Source organism: Sus scrofa, chromosome 6, assembly GCF_054392235.1.
Source record: "Sus scrofa isolate SSC_HxYL_T2T_F1_AM1 chromosome 6, Sscrofa_HxYL_maternal_Yorkshire_Landrace_v2.0, whole genome shotgun sequence".
Classification (NCBI taxonomy): domain Eukaryota; kingdom Metazoa; phylum Chordata; class Mammalia; order Artiodactyla; family Suidae; genus Sus; species Sus scrofa.
Window position 1 is genome coordinate 38,837,691 of NC_139388.1, and position 23,525 is coordinate 38,861,215.

General features: G+C 36.9%; 1 protein-coding gene across 20 annotated transcripts in view; it reads right to left on the reverse strand.

Annotated features, from left to right (window-relative positions):
• PHKB (phosphorylase kinase regulatory subunit beta) overlaps positions 1-23,525 on the reverse strand; it is a 199,113-nt gene that overhangs the window by 175,414 nt on the left and 174 nt on the right. For 9 of the 20 annotated variants that reach the window (XR_014805948.1, XR_014805946.1, XR_014805949.1 and 6 more), the window contains exon 2: positions 21,123-21,235. The exons of 10 other annotated variants lie outside the window; for them this stretch is intronic. Coding sequence is in view for 5 of the 10 variants with exons in the window: in XM_021094236.2 (XP_020949895.1) it covers positions 21,123-21,177 (55 nt within the window). In the remaining 5 variants the exon portion in view is untranslated. The remainder of the gene's footprint in view (positions 1-21,122; positions 21,236-23,525) is intronic. One more of the 20 variants, XM_021094238.2, reaches the window with a different exon arrangement.

Here is a 23,525-nt window from a genome sequence, read left to right on the forward strand (position 1 = left end):
GTATTCATTCAGTTAATATATACAGTGGATGCATAAGAACTCTAGATAATACATCTAGCAGGCTACCATGGTATCTACAAGTTAGGAAGAAAGGTAAAATAAGCTTTTAAATAAGATATGTGTGTGTTTGCGTGGTGTGTGTGTGTGTGTGTGTGTGTGTGTATAAAATAAGGTAGATGGTGAGTTCCTTAAAAAACAAAGGACAGGAAAATTCAATCTCCCTGTGGGGCTCAGAGAACAGGAAACTCACACATTGCAATCTCTGAAAATAATAATTTCAAATAATGAATTGCCTTCTAAATATGAAAATAACAACTGAAATCCAAAAAGATGTTAAGTCATAAACATTTTACATATACCATACTTAGTATAGTTCTAAAATTTAAATGCATCTTACAAACCAAGATACCACACACTAAGATTTTTTTGAAGTGATATACATGAAGATTTAGATAAGAAATAGGAGTTCCCGTCGTGGCTCAGTGGTTAACGAATCCAACCAGGAACCATGAGGTTACAGGTTCGATTCCTGACCTTGCTCAGTGGGTTAAGGGTCCAGCATTGCTGTGAGCTGTGGTATAGGTCACAGACACAGCTGGGATCCTGCATTGCTGTGGCTGTGATGTAGGCTTGTAACAATAGCTCCAATTCCACCCCTAGCCTGGGAATCCCCATACGCCACAGGAGCGACCCTAGAAAAGGCAAAACGACAAAAAAAAAAAAAAAAAAAAAAGTATATCACTAAAGGGTAAATTTCATTGACACACTAATCCAAGTATGCCCTTTCATAGGACAGAGAATTTTATAAATCTAAATCCTTAGAAAGGACTGTAGGATTCTGAATTTCTCCCTCAATTAAAATAATTTCTTTTCAGATTAAAAAAAAGATAATCTATCACCATAAAAAGCTATCATTAACATTTTGGTACATTCCTTTCAGGCATTTTTTTAAGTTTGATATACATAAATTATTTTATGTATATGTGATATAAAATATACATATATCACATATACACTACAAAAGTTACCATATATAGGATCATGACATACATACTGTTTTTCTCATGGATCTAAGTCCTTTTATTCCTTACCTCATCTCTTGCCCTCCTCTGTCCTCGTGACCATGTTTATGTAATCTAACATACATACATAAATTAGAGAAGAGTCTGTCCTTGCTTGTTTTATAAAAATGGGATCATGACACAGACCCATCCTTGCATCTTGCTCCTCTCTTTCAACACTGCATAGGGAAATCACTAAAGGTGAGAGCTCTTTCTGACAGATACTCTATATTCCGGGGTATTAATATATTACAAGTTATTTCACAAGCCCCATCAGTGGGTATATAACTTGCTTCCTATTTTTGCCCTCATAAATAATACTGCAAAATATTCCTACACACTGATATAGCCAGTAGTACACTAGAACTAGCTAGAACTGGCTAGAAAGAGTTGACTATTAAATTTTCAGGAATTTTAGGACTAATTTTGGGAATTTGGGGACCGATTGTGAAACAAGCCATATTTGAAAATTAAATCACATAAACTTACAATTAATTATTAAAAATAAAGGTAATAAATACCCAAACCTCATCATTTCTTAGTTTACTATACTTTACTATTACACATGCTTGGTTTATTTATACCTATAAATCTGTATATTGGAAATTTATGTAACAGCATGTATCTCTTCCAAAAACTGCATTCAGTGATGTCAAACAAAATTGAGTAGTTGTGAGAAAACCCACATGGCCCACAAAGTCTAAAATATATATTATCTATCTCTTTATGGAAAACGTTTGCCCATGTCTGGTCTAAATTCCCAGAAGCACTATTGAATTAAATGACAAATGCGCTTTTTACAAGAAATGGCAAAATGCACTTTACATTTTCAGGCAACTTTGAAATTTAAATTATTAACTTTGGATGATAATTTCTTCATCTTAAAATTTCCTTTTACTCTTCCACTGGTAAAAACTAGCAGGATACTACTATAGAAAGGACAAGTTATTCTAATATGTAATCAACTTTGTATTCCTAATGTTGACACTCGATCCAAATATTTACTGAACTGGGTGACCCACATGATTAGTGGGAGGCCTTCTTTTTGCGGGATTGGGGGTGGGCAGGACACACCTGTGGCATGCTAAGGTTCCCAGGGCCAGGGATCAAACCCTCACCACAGTAGTGACAATGCTAGATCCTTAACCCGCTAGGCCACCAGGAACAACCGGAGGGAGGCCTTCTTGGATTCCCACAGGCAGAGTTAATTATTCCACATTCTGCATTTTTTTTCCCTTAGGGCCGCACCCACAGCATATGGAAGTTCCCGGGCCAAGAGTCTAGTCAGAGCTGCAGCTGCCAGCCAACATCACAGCAATGCTGGATTCAAGCTGCATCTGCAGCCTTTGCCAGAGCCTGCAGCAACCCTGGATCCTTAACCTACTGAGCGAGGCCAGGGATGGAACCCGCATTCTCATGGACACTAGTTAGGTTCTTAACCTGATGAGCCACAACAGGAACTACATATTCTGCATTGTTTACAGTGTTTTAGAAATACCTTAAGTAGAGTTCTTGCTTATGATAACACATTTTATTTTCACTATTTGATTAATGTGTTATACTATACTGAAAGCTGATCAATAGCAGGGACCACATCTAGTACACAGTAAATGGCAGTGAAATTTTGGTAGAAGGGAAAGCATAGAGAGACATGACATAAATAGTTTTCCTGAAAAGTTTGTTCGGGAAACTTTTTTTTTTTTTTTGTCTTTTTAGGGCTGCACCAGTGGCATATGGAAGTTCCCAGGCCAGGAGTCAAATTGGAGCTATAGCTGCCGGCCTACACCACAGCCACAGCAACACAGGATCCGAGCAGTATCTGCAACCCGCACCACAGCTCATGGCAATGCCATATCCTTAACCCACTGAGCAAGGCCAGGGATCAAACCCGTGTCCTCAGGGATACTAGTTGGGTCCATTACAGCTCAGCCATAACGGGAACTCCCTGCTCAGGTAACTTTTGATAACCAGTTTACAACATTATTCCCACAGGCTATGCTTTCCCCTGCTTCTGTCCCATCCAACTTGATTTAATGATCAAGTCCCACTTAGGCAGACTTTCATGATTAGACAAGTTGAAAAACCTATTTTATTAACTTTAAAATGGCTATCTGTGAACTTTTATAGTTAAAAGATTTGAATACACTGTTATACATGCCTCGGCACTTTCTGCATCTTCAAGAGCACCAGTCTTTCCTTGCAAAACAAAGAAATGAAACTTAATTATGGTTTTCTCTACTGTTCCGTTCCACCATGCATAGAAATTTAAAACATTAAAGAATAAATATGCCCCTAATAGGGGAATGAATATATTATGACAACTCCAAAGAAATACCTTGAAACAGTTAAAGAGGTAATCTATTCATATATCATGAAAGACCAAAAATAGTGTGAAAAAGTATTGTAACAGAACAAGATGTACAGTGTACTGTGCTGCAAAATGAAGCAAAAATAACTAGATATGTGTGATGTTTCCAAATGTATATGCATATATAAACAACTACTTTAAAAACTTAGGCTATACACCAAACTGTTAAAAATAATTACTACTAGGGCAAGGACAGTAACTAATATATTATTACTGTATATATCTCTGATTATCTAAACAGTGTATAGGAATGTACTCATTTACTGCTTGTATAGTTTTTTTGAAATAAGGAAAATTTTGAATGCATACTATTTTGCACTGCATAAGATACTTTATATACATTATCCCATTTCATTATCCTGACAAAGGAATGATGTTGGCATTAAATTGAGGCCCAGAGAAGTTATTAAATGGCAGTCTGAAATTGAACACAGGGTTATCTAAAGACAAACTATGTGTGTGATCTTTTTCGTATACCACGAAACCTCATAAAAATGCTTGACTAGGAAGAATTATGAGCTCTTAATCACTGCTTTCATTTTCTGCTTTAAACAACAGACTTCTCCAAAATTATATGTACGTATTTATATACACACAAGTATACGTAACCCCAATTTATTATCACAATTCATTTGAATCCTCAACTTCTTAAATCTATTTTTCTCCATGGAGAGTTGACTAAGAAACATATTTTAAATGTAAAATATGAAGTGGCAAATATAAAATATCACAACTTCATAAAAATGAAGTAAAATTTGCCTCTTCAACTTATCCAAATAAGATGTGAAAAGGCCATTCCACTGTTCCTATTTTATTTTTAATAAAAAGGTATTAAGCTCTTCCAGTGACCTTTAAGGCAGGAGCACAGCCTATAAAATCTATTTAAGGATATTAAATCTGGTTGATGTTTCATGTGTTGACCTTATGAATTCCAATCACTCAATTAGTTATTTCATTTTCCTTTCTTATTTATAGTCTAGTAGAGTAACTTGCCATAACACACCATGAATGCATATGATTTCTGTGAGGTCAGAGGTGTATTCCAGCAATACTAATGTTTCTAAAAAGTTTCTGGAACTCCCTTTATGAAAAAAATGCATTCAGAAGTGGCACAGTTATGAAAATGAAAATTTCTCAGGAGCAGTCGTTTCCTTCACTGTTATAACCCCAGTGCCAACAGTGCCTGGCACACAGCAAGCACTCAATAAATATTTAATAAACAAATGGAATTAATATCCTCTGATATCTGAAATTTGCCAACAGTTAGTTGGAATCAGCAGCAATGAATAAGGTGATTCATCAAAACACATGAAGTAAGACTGACTGATCAATAACCTAAGCTGCGACCATATAGTAATTTGGTTTATTCTGTTCATCTATTACTCAAAAAGGAAAATGTGAAAGAAATCATAAAATGATATAATTTTAAAATGATCTGACCAACAGAATAAATGTATATAGCTTACAGGTGAGTCACTTCATAAAGGATAATACTAATCTGAACATGTAAGATTTCTCAAAAGAAACCCAGAGTCATTATTTCATACTCACACTACATGTGAAAATTTTAAATTTCAAATTTCAAAGACTTAAATAATAGCAGCTTTGTTAAGTATTAATTTAATTACATTGAGGGGAAAAAGAACTTCACTATAACCATTCTCATTCTGTACAAGAAATATTTAATTTTATTACATCTTCTCTTATTATAGTGATAAAAACATGTGACATTAGGCATTTTGCCATGTCATATGTTATTCAACATAAGTCCTATAGAAATAATACTTTCAAGCTATCCAGCAATTTGAAAAGTGGAAATGATCCATTTCCCTTTATCATTTACACTTTGATGAAGCCTGGTCTGTATTTCTTATCTTGGCAGAGCTCAGCAATGAATTTAATATGAATGGTATAACTACTATTATAAACTGTCCTGATAACGCTTTGTAGGGTAAGCCTGAAGACAGGAATGTTAATCAAAAAAAATCAAAATAAACAATGAATTAGCAAAGTAAACTAACCATAAGAATTAAAATATTCTCAACCAGAATAAAACCAGAAATACTTCTAACAGTATAGAGTTTGTAGACAATGAATGCTAGTTAATTTTCTTCTCATCAAAATGCCAATGAAAGTTAGATCACTAGCTAAGCAAAACAGGGCCGAGATGTTTTACCATTTCCTACACTATATGCTCAGACTTTGCAGTTTGCTCCAAGGCTGTCCTGAGAGTGTGTGTCAATGAACTGCCTTCTGCGAATCATAACTGACCGAACTTTCTTGTATGGAATCCATCACAATGTTTGCAAGCCACCTTTCACTCTAGTGAATAAGGGTAATCCCAAGGTCCAATCAAGTAAAAGAGAGGTCTCCCTGCTCTGTGCCGCCCCTCCTCCTCTACCCTCAGGTGGAAGGAAGCTCCTGAATAGACTGTCATAACACCTAAGAGGCCGTGGAAAGAACATGGGCTGTGAAAACAGAGAGACCTTGACTACAAGCATAGTTATGTCCTTGACAACTTTCTGGGCTTGAGCTCCCTCTGAGCTAGGTCTCATCTGTAAAGTGGGGGAACATCATTTAACCTCACAGGATTGCTGTGAGACTTAAATGAAATATTATAAGTAGAGCACTGACACAGGGTATATTAACTACTGCTGACTGTCTTCCCTTCTTCACCCTTAAACTTTTGAACCTCCTCCAGCACTTAGCATGGGACTGGTCACTAAGTAAGACATCAAGGAATTCTTGATAAATTGGCTTTGTCAGGTTAACATCAGAATCCTCTGGGGCAATGCAAGGATGATGGATATCCCACATAGTGATTTTAAATCTGCAATTTAAAAAATCAGTAGTTAGGAAACAGCAAAATTCTACTCTAATTGAGCAGAATTTGAGCTGTACGTGTGATATTAAAGTACCCTTGGGTTGCTATACACATTCTCTAACCATGCTAGAGAAGGGAACATTACTAAGGGTGGAAGAGGGAGAAAAACCTCCACTAAAATATGAGGCTGTGCTACACAGGAGTGACATGAGTCCATGCTAATAGGACTTCAATGAACTTCATAATGAACATGAATAATTATTTCTGAAGCATGACTATTTAGAGCTAACAAAAAATTAGCAATTAATTAGTGTTAATTTCACTAACAACCTCCAAGTCTAATTAAGGCCAGCTGTCAAACATCCCAAAAAACCATGCCATCTCTGTGGGAAGACAGAGCAAACTAAAGCTACTTGGAAACAGAATCAAATCTATCATTAAGAAGCATAGGCTGCCACGCCTATGTTATAATGAAGATATTAGAATACAAATTAACCTACTTTCTAATACATACATTTAAAATTATGTTACTGGAATACTATAAGTACTTTAAGTACTCAATGTATTCATCAAGCAACACACTGTTCAAACCATCAAGTCTGGCTTAAAATGTTTCATGTCTATTCAAAGTGTAGCTTAACTTTGCCATATTTTTTACGGGCTATTAGTTTTTTATGTAATACAAAACCGAAAGAATGTAACTGGGCAAACATTAAGACTTAAAATTTTGCTGTACTTTAATGTGCATTATAATTTAGTTACAAGAATTTTATAGTAGTAAAAAATTGCAGTGAAAACTGGAGTCATGGCAATGGATATTTAAGGTATTCAGCTTACACCACCGCAAATGAAATAAAACTACACTGTAATAACATGGAAATCAGGCTTGAACTTGCTAGTTTTTTGTAGTTAATTTGAAGATCATACGCTGTTTCCTCTCCTTTTCAAATAATTATATTACTTGAAGCACCTACCCTCATGCTACAAGATGTTGAATCTTATCTTTCAAGGATACTTAGGGAAGGGAAAAAAAAAAAAAAAAAAAGACTTTCCTAAAGGCAGAGTCTATTGACATCATTCTGCTTTAAATAAGTTACATGAGATATGAAAAAGACCAGATCCCCTCACACCACCACCATCACCACCATCAGGGGACTCCACAAAGATCTTCAAACAATCGGCACTTCCGTTGCTCAAAGAAATAGTTGTGGAAAATAAACTGGACTGGGGGAAAAGTAAGTTTAGTAGCTTCTAGTGCTGACCAAATATGTCTCTCATTTCCATTCAACTGGCTAGGCAACCCCCTGAAAACGGAGGCAGTCTTTATATCCTGCAGCAGAGATGCCTCCTGAAATGGACACTACATGATCTTCTGGACATAGAAGGGATCACCAAATATAATTAAAGAAACAAAGTACGGTAAAGACACTAGAGGGAAATGTGAATAATATCCAGTCATTTCCAAGAACATTTGTTGGAAATTTTAACTTTTGTTATTCATGTACAGCGGTGGGCTCGAAACAGAGTCCTAAACCAGCAACCCAAATGCCCTGGCTCATCTGGGGCAATGGATTTGGGCCAAGTAAACCCAGGTAGAAATGAGAGCCTAGAACAGACAAACAAACTGATGAAAGCAAAAAGCCACACTGATGAAAGAGGCTGCAGAAACAGCCATGGTCACACCTAGAAGCTACAGGGTCAATCCTAATGCGAATCATGATGCCAATAATGACATATTTATCCAAAGACTAAGTTAAGATGGGGAAATAAGAATATTTCATTTAGAGCCCAAGATCTAGCATCTAAAATATAAGACAGAGAAGACATAAGGATGTTACAAAGGACTGCTGCTCAAAAGTGGTGTTTTAGACAGACCTTTGCTCCCCAAAGTGTGAGCGTTTGCTAGCAGTAGGGCTTTACCTGGGGAATGGCTAGAGCGGCAGACTCTCAGGTTGCATCCTGGACCTGCTGTATCAAAATATGCATTTTAAGAATACCCAAGGCTCTACAGTGGCAGTTATTTCATACTACACTTAATGGGAGCTGTCAACACACATCAGACCAGACTGAATGTAAATGCATAAATTCACCTTTAACCAAAGAGATCAAACAGGTAAAAAAATCATATAATAATCTCACAATTACCAGCATAATAAAAACAGCCAACATTATTTGAGCACTTACCATGTGCAAATATGCATGATTTCATTTAACCTACACAAATCTATAATGGAGGTAATGCTACTACTTCCATGTCACAGATTTACAAAAAAATGAAGTTAAGTGACTGATCTAAAGTCACACTGCTGGCAAGTGGAAGGACTAGGACTTAAACACTGAAGTATACTCTTGTTTTTGGTTTGTTTCACATCAAACAAAAAAGATGAGTATACAGTTAAATTTCAGGTGTTCTCTTGAAAATTTCATTTCTTATTATGAAAATACTACAGATTTCCAGCAATATATAATCTGCTTCAAAGAGTACATTTAAATTCAAAAAATGCTGCCTTAACAACAATTTTCCCCAAAATACTAACCCTAACCCTAACCCTTAGTATTGCAATACCAAGCAATTCTGATATTGATCACTGCACTTTCTCCATGTTAGCTGTGTAAGTAAACTGTTTAGCCATCATATACTTTGTTCACCTGCCCTTAACCTAGATTTCACTTCCTTTTATTTCTATTAGCTCCAGAGAACTGCAATGAACAAGAATCAAAAAAAGCTCTCTTCTTTAAGTTAAATACATAGTAACTACTAGGCTCTGACCTGATAAGGTCTAACATGAAAACAAAGATTTTGCTCTAGTACACTATGTAGTACAGTGTTTGATAGTTTTTCAGAAAAAGCTTTTATATCATTTCTTATTCTGAAAAATTGAAAACTTACTCTGATGGCAAAATTTAAAAAGCTAGTATCTCCCTCACTTCATTTAAAAGTGCATCATTTTACTCTCCTTCAAGTCCTGATATTTAATTGCCAAGTTGAAGTTTCCTGGTATCTGACGTAAAGTCTATACTGTGATGGACAAGGCCTAATAGAAAGCAATGAACTTCTCTCTGTGTAAAAAAACATGCTACTGATGACTTACGTTTTGACAAAAATGTAGATGAATAATTATGTGATTTCTTTCATTTTCCCTTCAAGGAAAGCAAAAAATCACTACACAGAGACTGCTGAAGCTTTTTAATAAGCAAGGGGCAAAGGAAGTCAGAGCCATGTAGTCTGGTCCTGGAGATGCTGTCCACAGTTAAAAGAACAACGAAGAGTGCCCTCATCAAGTCAAACACTTACCACACACATTACCACAGTGACACTAGGGTCACTATTTTGCTTCATTTATTTTACTTTTTTTAAATAATTTGAATTTTGAGTATTTTTTGACTTAACCAATGGGGTTAAAATATTTGGTATGAAAATATGTTCTTATTCAAAAACAGCTGAAAAATAAAGTTACCAAATTTCATTCATCAATTAAAAGGTGAAATGACGAGACAACATAGAATGCTGGGAAGTTAACACTATTTTAAAACTGCATTAATTCTTTTCAGCATGATTCATTAATTCGTTCAACTTTAAGTCTCCAGCATCAAGCTCTGTATCAGGGGCTACTGATACACAACTACAACTGATTCGGTCTCTGATCTGAAGGATTTCATAGCCTAGAAAGGAGATGGATATATAATTACCTAATAGCAATGACATGAGAACAGAAAGAAGCATGTATAAAGTGCCATGGGAACCAGTAGGGCAATTAATTGAAAACTAGGATGGGGGGGCAGGTGGTTATACGTAAAAATAGGAGATCACTGGAGCAGAATAAAAGATGACTGGAGTGCACCAAGCCTACAGCGAAAGACTAACACAGAGGGAACCTCATGATAAAGGTGCAAAAGCCAGAAACCATATCCCATCTGGGAACTGCAGATAGATTAGCAGCACTGCAGCAGCAAATCTAAGTGGGAGAGAAGTGTGGAAAGGTAAACCAGAGGTGCAAGAGTGAAGGATGCCAAAGGATCCCAGGTTTGCATTTTATCCTCTGGATAATGGAGAGCTGCTGGGGAAGTTTATGTAAGAGCAACATATGATCAAAACTTTAGAAAGATAACTGGTGGCAGTGTGAAAGACTGCAGAAAAGTGGTAAGCCCTAGGCACAAGAGTCCACTTCTGGTTAAAATATGTATCCTAGGGCCTTAAATCAAGATAATGACAGCAGGGATTCAAAGGTTAGGGAATATTCAAAAAATATTTAAATGGTAGAAAAATTAGACTGAGGAAAGGCTGAAATTTGGTATCGGTCTTACGTCCAAATATCAGGATCATATAGAGTAGTACAAAAGGAGAATCTAGTGAAAACTTCTAAACCTCAAACACTTTTTTATTCCTTCAAATAATAATAATTAACTTTACATTCTCCTAGGGCATTTTTTTTTTAATCCTTGTAAATGATTATTATCAAAGCTACAAGTCTACTGAAAACTGGGATTAAGAGGTATAGCAAATTAATTGCACTTCATCCTGTATTTCCATGAAAACAAGATAACATATCCAAATGCAAGGATCTCAGAACTGATGGAAACAACAGATAAAACCTCACAGAAAGATTCCACAAAGCAAAGACAATTACTCTCAGAAATATATAAATTAAGAAAACAGGCACTTATTTTAACTTCATTAAAGATATTTAATATGGACAACTCATTATTAATACAAGACCATTTAAAAGATATTTAAAAGACGTCATATCAACTAGCTTACATGAGGCATATTTAAAAGAGGCTCAGAGTTCCCGTCGTGGCTCAACGGTAACAAACCTGACTAGTATCCATGAGGATGCAAGTTCAATCCCTGACCTTGACAGTGGGTTAAGGATCCAGTGTTGCTGTGAGCTATGGTGTAGGCCTGGCTCTGGTGTTGCTGTGGCTGTGCTGTAGGCCAGCAGCTACAGCTCTGATTCAACCCTACCCTGAGAACGTCCATATGCTGCGGGTGAGCCCTAAAAAGACAATAAATAAATAAACAAGTAAATAAATAAATAGGCTTAATTTGAAAAGAAAAAAAAAATCCATCGAAGTAGACATAATGTCAATAGAAATGACTAATACTCTCTACCATACTACTAAATGACATGTTTAAAAAAATTAGACTTTAAAAAATTATTTTTAAATAAGGTATGTTTTTAAAATGTATTTAGAAGTAGAAAAGTCCAAAATGTCATCCAGTGGGACATGGCTCTATATACTACACTACATCATGAGCAAAGCCTAATGATTAATGGTGCACAGTGCACTTTCTATAGAACTCCAGGTTTCTCACTACAAACTTCCAGATGAAGACTCCTAACCAAAACCACAACTCCAAACTGGTCAAAACTTTAACAGTGTTGCCCCCTGTGGAATCACTCAACTATAGGGTGCTCTGTCGTTCAAAACTTATTTAGGTAATATACTGTTTTCGCTTAAGGAGAAGAGAATACAGTAAGGCCACCTACATTAAGATAACAAAGTCTGTGGTCAAATTACATGCACACAAACACACACACATACACTACAAACACTGTACCCAGGACACTTGAGACCTGAGCCAAAATTTCCATTCTTGAAATTTTGATCAATAAGTGCTTCTACCAAAACATCTGAAAGCAAATATCACATTAGGTTTAGAGGTTTAGTCCACTGCTCTTAATTTTTAAAGTGTTAAGAGTTTCACAACTGCCATTGGGTTACAGAGATAAAAATTCATGACAGAAACAGATTTAGAATACAGGGGGAAAAAAGATGAAACTGAAATCATCCTAAATCAGAAGCTGATAAAAGCTTACCACAAAAAATTAATAACAATAATAAAAAATAAGCTGCCCTATAAGCTGAAAACAACATGAGAAAAAAAAGAGTCCAGTGACTGAAGCTGCAGAAAGCCAAGATCACCTTTTTAACATAGTAATGATTTACAACTATAATCAACCATCAGATATTTACAATTAAGCTTAAAAAGTTAATGTAACAACATTAAAAAAAGAATTTAAGTGTATAGAAAACTCTTCACTGGTTCAACTGCTAGAGGAGGATAGAAATGCGATAATGAATACAAGTTAAGCACCTGAGATCATCATGTTTTCAAAACACACCAGGAAGATAACACATCTATGAAGGACTGTCCAAAGCCCAACTGACCAATCCCAAGCCCTATGCCTGTCCTTGCCCATCTTCATGAACAGCTTTAGCCACAAGACTCCATCTGTCATACAAAGAGTAACATTGCTGTTCATCCCATGACCAGGGCCTGCCTATGAAGCTGCAAAAATTCACTCCCGAGTCATAAGACCTGAATCTTAAATATTTGGCTGAAAAGGGAGGCAATGGAAATGGTGTTAGGTTATTGATAATAAAGGGAGTATAACAATTACAACAATCAGCTTTAAAAATTTTTATACAACAAATTAAAAACTAATGATGTATATTTTTTTAAAGACAACATATAACACATGAGACATAATATATGAAAACCTAAAAAAATGGCCGGTTTCAATTATACACTTAAAGAGCCTTCCTGATTCTGGAAGTCACCTTATATACCATATCTGTTCATCTATAAAAAGCAACCTCCTCAAGAGATCTGTGAAATACGAACAGAAAAAGAAGCTAAAATATGGAGCTCCCTGGTGATGCAGCAGGTTACGGATCTGGCGTCGTCACTGCTATAGATCATGCTCAATCCCTGGCCCAGGACTTTCTGCATGCCATAGGCTTGGCCAAAAAGAAAATAATAATAATATATTTTAATAAATAAATAAAGGACCAAGATAAAGTTATATCATTGATAAAAAGAAAATAATAAAACCTATAGGGAAAAAAGGGAACAAACAGTAAAATTTAAAAAACAGCACCTTTTTTTCATCTTTTTAAAATCACTTCTCCCATCTAAGTACAAAACCATTCTAATCAAAGCAGCCAATGCCTAATATGACAAAAATGAGAACACATGCAAATTTATTTAAAACATATCACAGAAAACTATAATGGGAGTTTCTGTTGTGGCTCAGCAAGTTATGAACCCAACTAGCATCCATGAGGATGTGGGTTCAATCCCTGGCCTCACTCAATGGGTTAAGGATCCTGCATTGCCATAAGCCATGGTGTAGGTTGCAGATTTGGCTCAGATCCCGTGTTGCTGTGGCTCTGGCACAGGCCGGCAGCTGCAGCTCTGATTCAACCCCTAGCCTGGGAAATTCCATATGCCAATGGCCCTAAAAAGAGAAAAGAAAAAGAAAGAAAGAAAAGAAGACTACAATGAACAATCACAAAGCATTCACCAAATTTTCAAGACCAAGTATGTAAAATGTGCGGTTATAATTTTCTGTTAGTTTCTACTCAGGGATTATTTTCAAATGTATTTTCAAGACTCCCCCCAAAAACCATAAAAGATACTTCCTAATTACATAAGTATTTACCAATTAAAAACAAAAAAACTTTTTATCTCCCACAAACCCAGTATCTTTTAACAGGTAAATCAAATGTCTACATGTCTCTGTTAGCCTGAACCAAGAGAAGATATGGCAGCACCTTGTGTGGTTTTGCAGATTATTCATCAGAAATAGAAGAGCCAATCTCTACTTTAAAATGTGGACAGATATTATAATAACAATATAAACATAAGACATAGATTTATAAGAATTTGCTATATAAACAAACAGAAAATTCTCCTGTGTTAAACTGGGCGACATTCTAAAAGTTACTCTGTTGAGTCAAAGGTATGGTATAAAAGACAGATAATCGAGGTGGCCACAGTTTCTGAATCCAGACTGATGCAGAGGCAATATTTGTGTCTTCAGATCCTGTGTTGATTTATTCATTACCAAAGATGGACTGAGTGCCCTATATCTCTAGCACTGTGCTCATTGTTCATCAGAGAGACAGAGACACCTGGCTTCTGCCATCAGGCTGCTCCCTGCCTTCTCATCACTTTCCAATGTATTTACATAGTAATCAGAGGATCTTCATAAAATATTACTCAGGTCTTATCACTATATTATTTCAAATTTTCCATAGCTTTCCCTTCAATTTACTGTAAAATCTTCAAGCCCGCCAGTGTCCTGTCCCTCACAGCCACACTCTCTCCTGAATTACTGTCATTCATAATTGCTTTGTCATTTGAGAATACTGCCCTCAAATAGCCATCTCTATCTATCCCCAAGATGCTATCTTAAAACACTTCTTATCCCAACTTCTCATTTGACTATTTCCTCCTTCAATTCAAATGCCATCTCCAAAGTCCCAGGCTAATCCTAGAGGAAATACGGAGCTGCCAAGTGGTGCTCATCAAATGAGTAACAGAATCAGCTCTTTATTTTAGAAAAATCATCCAGATAAAAACTTATAGAATGAACTACCTAGAGAGGTGATGCAATTGGAGCTGATAGCTATGGGTAAAAAAGTAGGAAACAAAAAGAAAAGGCCAGGAGTGAGTTAGAGACTGTATGTATAAAAAAGTACTAAAGTCATCTTCAGCTTTGCAAAGTTTCACTGGGCACTCTAAGACCAGTAACATTTGTCCCTTGGTATCCACTGGGGACCGGTTCCAGGACCACACAACCCCCACCAAGGACACCAAAATCTTCAGATGCTAAAGCCCTTTATATAAAATTGCATGGTACAGTCAGCTGTCCACATCCTCAGATTGTAGAACCCATAGATACAGAGGGACAACTGTATTACAAACTTACTACAACATCAGAGAGGTCTAGTGAAGACTAGCTAATTCAACACGAGTGACAGAAGAGCAATGAACACTGCCGAGATGCAAACAACAATTCCTTGCCATTCATTTATGGAATACTAGGCACTATGCATGTTGAAGAAGGGGGAGGCAGCAATGAGTGGGAGCAAGTGCTTGGGCCAAGTTTGTATCCTAGCTGTGTGACTTTAGGTAAGTTACTTCATTTCTCTGTGTTTTGATTTTTCAACAGATAGTTAACAGTACTACAGTACAGGATTTTTGTGAGATTAAATAAAAAGCGCTGAGAACACTACCTGTCACATGCTAAGTACTCAATAAAAACAGGCTACTAAAATCATTACTCATCATCATCAACATTACAATCATTATTATTGGTAGTACCATTACAACCACTAGATACTTCACAGACATTATTCCATCTTCACAAAAGAACTCAGGAAGGAGATACTATTATCTCCACTATATAATTAGGGAAAGTAGGTTAAAAAGCAGTTCTCATAGGTTATAAGTTTCACACTGAGATTTGAGCCTAGTTTTGCCTTTTTTCTTTGTTTGTTTATTTTTGCCTTTTGGGGTAGCACCCACGGCATGTGGAGGTTCCCAGGCTAGGGGTCGAATGGGAGCTACAGCTGCTGGCCTACACCACAGCCACGCAGGATCCGAATCGCATCTGCAACCTACACCACAGCTCATGGCAACACCAGATCCTTAACCCACTGAGTGAAGCCAGGGATTGAACCTGAATCCTCGTGGATCTTAGTCGGGATCGTTAACCACTGACCCATGAAGGAAACTCCCTAAGCCTAGTTTTATGAATCTAAAGTCCATATACTAACCACTGTCTCTCAAAAGGGGCAGAAGGGACTAAAGTGTGATAAATAATATGATTTTTGTAAGCAGTATGATTCCAGAGCATTTATTATGCTCCAGGCACTCTTCTGGGCTCTAAGGATACAGGAATGAACAAAGAGATGGCGTCTCTATGCCCATATGAGATGGAAAAGCTAAGAGAAAAATATCAAATAGTGAAAAGTATACTAGAGAATTAAAAATAAGAGTGGTATATCTGAGGGTCACCTAGCTTGAGTACATAACAAAAGGACTTTCTAAGTAGTCTAAGTTTAAAATGTAAACCTAAAAGTCAAAAGGAAGAAGCTACCCAAACAGCAAAATAAGAGAGCACACACAAAGAAGAGGAAATAGCTCTAACAGAGAGCCTATATGAAAACAAAGTGTGTCTTAAGGAACCAAAGCAGGCATGGCTGAAGAGTAGTGGGGAGAAAGGAGTATTCCATGAAGAGCAGCAGCAAAGAGTCAGGTGACTCGGGAATCCACCAAGGGACGGACTGCGGATTTACTGCAGATAATGAAGGGTCACAGGAAGATGCCATGATCTGACTTACATTTTTAAAAGATTCTTCTCACTGCTGGATAGAGAACAGATTGCAGTGAAGCAAGAATAGGAAGATAGGACACCAGGCTATTTCAGTAGCTTAGATCAGGGATGAAAGCGGCTTAGACTAGGGAGGTAGGAATACAGCTGGAGAAAAACAGGCAGATTTCTGTATATGCTTTGGGAAGTGAAATAGAAAAGATTTACAGATGAATTGAATAAAAAGAGTGAGAAAATGAGGAATAACCTCCATATTTTTAGCTTTAGCAACTGGAAGGATAATGCTTTAGAAAAGATTTAGAGACGCATAATTTGGGGGTACGAATAGGATTAGAAAAGGAAAGTTCTGTTTTGGCCAGGTTACTTGTGGGATGTTCATTATATACACCTACTTGGAAATTTTCAGCAGGCACTGGGATCAGAATCAGGAATTCTGGAGAGTTCCTCTTACCCTTTCTCTAGCTTCACAGAAGATCAAAGATAAAGAAAACAGCAAGAGGAAAATGGCTTTTATGATGCACAATATGAGTGTTCTGTAACTGTCTAAAGCAATGAGACAAGCCATTGGATTCTTCATAAAATCATTTCACTTATAAAATCTGAAGCATCATCTTTGCTGAGGATAATGACACAGAAAGAAAGTAAGCTTTAAGGTCAATGAGATTCATGCCAAGGGAGTTAAGCCATATCATATGGCTGCTATTTCCCAAATCTTATACGATTACAGGGCAGGACCTAGTAAGAAGAGATCAGAGCTCCCAGCAGGATACAACTTACAAGTGCTTCTGAAAATTCCATCCTACCTGAAGGGAACACATTGCACACCCAATATAAGACAAAAGTCTCTTCTAACAATGACTATTCTGCTTGCTGTCCAACAGGACATGTCCATGGAAACTGTCAGAAACAATTTCTTTAGACTTGTAATGATTACTGACAAAAATGGACTCAGATTAAAAGGAGAGGTAGATTCTGGGTAATCTGATTCCATCCAACTATATTTTAGTATGACAAGTTTTCTTAATCAAATGGCTACCATGACAGTGGATATCAAAAAGACAGATATCAAGTAAGAGTGATATGTCTAGGGGTCACTTAGCTTGAGTAGGTACAAAAGGACTAAGTCCTCAAAAAAAGGAAAAGAGATAAGCAAACAGGCCTGCTACTGTAAAAGTCTACTCTTAAATACATACCAGCAATACTGTAAAAAACATACTTTTTTTTTTTTTTTTGTCCTTTTGCCTTTTCTAGGCCGCACCTGCGGCATATGGAGGTTCCTAGGTTAGGGGTCTAATCGGAGCTGTAGCTGCCAGCCTACACCAGAGCCACAGCAATGCAGGATCCAAGCCGCATCTGCAGCCTACACCACAGCTCACGGCAATGCCAGATCCTTAACCCACTGAGCAAAGCCAGGGATCGAACCCGAAACCTCATGGTTCCTAGTTGGATTCGTTAACCACTGAGCCATGGTGGGAACTCCGAAAGACATACATTTTTAGTTAAGATAAAAAATAACATTAATTGGGCAGCTACTAAATAGCAAGTGTTCTGCATATAACATTTAATCCTCACAAAATCCCCCAGGTAGGTTTTATTACCCTTATTTTTACAAAGATGGAAAGTAACTTGCTCAAGATCAAACAAGCACTAAACAAGAGAGCCAGGATTAGATTCAGATATAGCTTTCCTTAGGCTCTTAAAAAGGGCCACAACCCATAACAGTCCAGAAGCCACAAGCCTATGGTCTCTTCAAGTCCAAAAAAAAAAAAAAAAAAAAAACCTTTGTAAAAACTGACTGTTAATTTAGGATGAAAACAAGGCTGTTATATAATGCCTAAAAAGAAGAAGAGTGTCAGACACACAAAACAGAAATTAAGTTTTGTCCAAAATATACAGTAAACTTTACCAGGTGTTGATATACCCATCAAATCAAATTAATCAAATCAATCAAGGAAACTAAAAAGAAATAAGTAAAAAACTCAAGCCACATGCTGATAAACTCACTTAGATGCTGATAAACTTATGGAATCAAGATAGAGAAAAGCCAACGATTTATTTTGGGAGTTATTTTTACAATTATTGTCTACCAATAAAAATGCCAAGCCATTTCTTACCTCATCACAAAATGCCATAACAACTACTACAAATAACTGAACTGTAATGCCAGTGTGATTGCTCCAGCTGACCTAATATATATTAGTAGTCACATAAGAAATGGAAACATCTCAGTTACTGGATGCTACACTTCTTCCCTAATAATTAGTTAATTCACTTTGGATGTAAAATTGGCTGTTTTTTGTATATTTTATACTCCAAGGTTCTTTAGAGAAAAACCTAAACATCCAGATCTCTTTTTGGATTTAAGCAGTCAAAGTATATTCAATCACAGCACATACTGACACATTAGCAGTCAAAGCACAACTCAAGCATGCACGCACAGAAACGCAGGACCTGCTAAATTCAATAAAGAGAAGAAGTAAAGGGAAAAAAAATAGCAGGAACAAATCCAGAAAGAATAAAAAGGGTTAAAATGCATTAAAGTCTAGGTATATAAGAAACTACTTTTCCAAAATCAAGACACTAGCTTTTACTCTTTTGGTAACATTGAATAGTTTCCAGCCAAAAGTAGCAGGAAAAAGTTCATCTGTGAAACCAGGACATGCTTTAAAATGACTGTTAAATGAAATCACACTATAAAACACCTTCCTACAATGATAACATCCAAGGAACTACAATAGATAAAAAACAAATCATTTCAAACATAAATGCATTATCTCTAAATGAGTAAATTAACTACAAATACAAACCACTTTATGTAAGAGATGAAAGTTTTAAGAATTTCTTTAGAATCATCACTAAGTTTCGGTTAGAAGAACCCCAAGTGGAAATATTGAAAGTAATTTATAAAGAATCCATCTTTTAAATGGTTTATAACAATTAAGTTTCGTATTTTTCTATTTTGTTTCTTGGTGCAGTGTATTTCAATTTAATAAAATGGTTCCGAAAAACTTCAAACACTATGTAATACTAAAGCACAGATCTTAGGTTTAGAACTTTTCAGGACTATGATACATAAAAGCGTATCTTCAGTATTCTATTTCCCCATAACTGCTGAATGATTTTGCCAATGCTGAAACCCCACCAAGCCCTTATTAGGAAAGCCAAGATGAAAAACAGAACCAGAAAAGCAAAGTACAGTTCAAACATACATATGTCCTCTTGTTTTCTTAGGTCAAAGATTAAATGAGAAATCAATTGACAATTTTACATATAATATACTGATTACAAGACAGGGATCATTTTCACTCCTTAAAGTAGAAGCTTTATTTTATTTATGTATTTATTTATTTATTTTTGCCTTTTTTTCCCCACAGCCACACTTGAGACGTACGGAAATTCCTGGGCTAGGGGTCAAATCAGAGCTGTAGCTGCTGGCCTATGCCACAGCCACAGAAATGCAGGATCTGAGCCACGTCTGTGACCTACACCATAGCTCACGGCAATGCCAGATCCTTAACCCACCGAACAAGGCCAGAAACTCAACTAAATCCTCATGGATACTAGTGGGTTCATTACCACTGAGTCACAATGGGAACTCCCTTAAAGTATAAGCTTTGTTTTCTCCTGTTTATGATTCTTCCCCCAGCTATTTCCTATTTCTTTGCGTTTCTTCGGGATTTTTCTCCTCCATCTTGCCAAAAGAGGACTTGAAATATAAATGGAAATAAAGGAGGGGAACCACTTCTGAGTGGTTCTGAAGAAACCAAAAAAGCAAGAATTTTTCGCTGTCACTGTATGGATTCGTTCATCTCACATTTATCTGTTAATGAGTCCTGAGGATTGAATTTTCTGCTTAAGGCACACTAGAGACAACGCAGTCTCTTCTCGACAGGCTTTTCCCAGTATTCACACACAGTACAGGTTTTAAATGGCCCAAGGTGGGTCATAACCCACAGAAAAAAAAGCCGTAAAGATTTCAGTCTTCATTTCAGCTTTACGGTCACTTTACAAAGCCCTTCTCTTCTTCTGTAAAGAGAGACTGGATACATTTGAAGGCCTAGGTTCCTAACAGGAATCCATACATGGTCTTTCCTGGATGCACAGACCTCTTTTAAATCATTTTCAAAATCCTGGGCACTCATCTGGGGAGCAAGTCCACATCTTTCATCCAGCTTGCAAAAGTTTAAGAGCTACTGTGCCAACATCTCCTCCAGCCCCTATACCTGGAAGCCTTGGCATGAAAGGCAAAGCATGTGGACTTGAAACATAATAGTCTCAGGACCTGGGGCAACTTGCTTCAACTCTGTGGGCTTCCCTTTCCTATCCGTGAAAATCTATACAATAATACCTACTTCATAGAGAGCTGATGAAGAGAAAATAATTGGGATGCTGATAAAAATTTCTAATTTATTAAAGGTATTTCTACTATGCAAGAGGATAAAAATCACTGAATCTACCCAGATGACAAGTAAGGCTCCCAGACACTGAGGAACTGCCCCTGATCAAACAGAGCAAGTGTCAAGGCAGGGGCTCGGCTCTGCCCTTTTCACATTTCTCACAGCACAGGCCACATTTGAAATACAGTGCAAACTTGAGCCCAACAATAGCAGAAATGGTGCCCAGGATGGGGCCCACCCAAGAGGAAAGAAAACCAAAATCATACCATATAGTGACATTAACTTTCAGAAACAAAGATATTTAAAATTACTAAGTGACCCTCATGGGGTCTATACACTTACCAGACCTTAAGAAAGCTGATGGAGAAGAGACGACTGCATCAGGTGAGTTGGCCATTTCAAATTGTTGACTCTAATCATAAGCGTCGCAGGCTAAACTATAGCAATTTTCAAAACTGTTTAGTGAAGGTTAGAAGCAATCAGCGTTAGATTAATTGAAAGCAGTGTGAGCAGTAATTAACACGATGCAGTGTGCAACACAGGCAATAATTGAGGTTCATTATAATTTTATTTTCTCTTTTATGACTTGAAATTTGATTTTCTTTGCTTTGATAAATTACATTTGCTTATATGGATGAGGCAGGAAATATATAACAGCCACTTATTAAACATTACCTAAGACTTGTATCATCTAGTGAGCAGTAAAGTGATTATGCTACTATGTAACAATGCTCAGAACTTTGCAGTGGCCCCTCTATATCAGGGTTAGGTTAATCCAAGTTTCAAACAAAACTCAGTCTATACATTCCTCTAAAAGTAACAAACAGAATCAAGGTGATTGCTTTTAATGACACAGGAAGTAGATTCACTCAAAAAACTTTCCTTCACAATTATCAGAAGAATCTGAAACCTCAACTAATTTGGAGGGATGACTACAAATGGTATCTCTTTTACGGTTACAATAGAGACATAAACCAACAGCCAACATTTATACAAGGTACGCAACTACTTTGTACATGAAACTGGTTTTAAGTGGCTGCATTCAACAACAGTAAAATAAAATTTGAAGTTTTCCTCAGTAAAGAAAGAGAAGGTAGGTTTTCAAAGCTTACTGTTATGACATGCAGTTCTGAGGAAATTAAAAGACTGGAGAAGAAAATAAGCCCTATAGGTTTATTAAAGGAAAAGAGAAATGCTGTAAAATTATACGATGAGGGTAGAGCTCAGTTTCCTGTAAGAAAAGTCCAGTTACTCTTTGACCAGATATTATCAACCCAATAACACTTTTTGTAGCTTAGAAAGACTCATTGTTAGTGGTCAACTCAATACTTTAATATGACATGAAAAGCCTGAGAAAAATGTGAAACAAAAATAAATGTGACTATATGGAATGGTTGGCCAACAGGGACCTGCTATATAGCACCGGGAACTCTATCCAATATTCTGTGATAGTCTATATGGGAAAAGACTGAAAAAGAATGGATGTGTGTACATGTACAACTGAGTCGCTTTGTTGTGCAACAGAAATTATCACAACATTGTAAATCAACTATACTTAAAAACATTAAAAAATGAAAAAAAAAAATGTGACTATTCCCAGTAACTGTACTGACCCTAAAATGTATTAAGGACTCATTTTTGAAAAATTCGTATTTTAGTGGTAGTTTTCCTTGAACCCTAAGTAAATAAGAGCAGAAATTTTTTTAAGGTTTAAAAAAACAGAATGAAATAAGCAACAAAGATTGGGTGCATTTCTCCTGTCAGGTTTATGAAATTAGATACTTTCGTCAAAACAACAATAACGACAACAGCGTGTTCAACAGATAATTAAGAATTCTCTTAATACCAATGAAAATGCAAAGTTTTCCTAGAGCTATGCTTTTCATTGTTCTTAGATGATCAACTTTGACATTAGCATCTCCCAGCACTAACTTACATAGTAACATCAATCCCTTAAAAGGGAAGATTCTTAGTTGAAGTTTTGTTAGTCCACCATGTTTCCTGTTTATAGGGATACTTTTAGCTCAAGATTACATCTAGCCAACCAGGAATAAGGGAAGTTTCAACCCTGGCTCTTAGACTGAGTTATCAGCCACAAGTGCTAACTTCGAGGTTGTGACTCTGCAATTTGAACAAGTCAGCTCAGGACACTTGAACAGTTATAACTGCTTGCACAGCGTGTTCTGACCTAGGTGGCCTCGCATTTAGGAGCCACAACTGGGAACTATGCGTCCTGCGGCCACTTGCCCAGGGAAGAGGTCTACTTCCTTCTGAGACTTAGCTATGCTCAACCTGACCCACTTCAAGGCCTGAGGCCCTGCCCCCCTCGATTTCTTCCACAAAGATAACTGGCTAGAGATCAGAACTTGTAATATGAAATGGACATATGAAATAAGGCAAAGAGTAGCCGCCGGTTTTCCAGGACGCGATTATAGCCGTATCTAAGAATGAAGCTAGCTGACTTGCAGGGAAGAACACACGCAGGGAGGACACTCTCAGGAATGTGGCGGCCTCCTGATTTCTAAGTAAGAAGACTCCAGGCAAAGTCAGCACAACACCTACTTTTCCAGTGGGAATACACACGCAATAAAGTTGGGGAAGCATAATGGGGTAAGGTGTGCCCACCACCTAATTTCTAGACCTGGGGGAAGACATCAAGAGGAAGGCAGGGACGACTGCCTGTCCTAAGGGGAAGTATTCGGGCACAGGTTCATTCCAGGACCCCTACGTGCCTCCCGCCCAAGG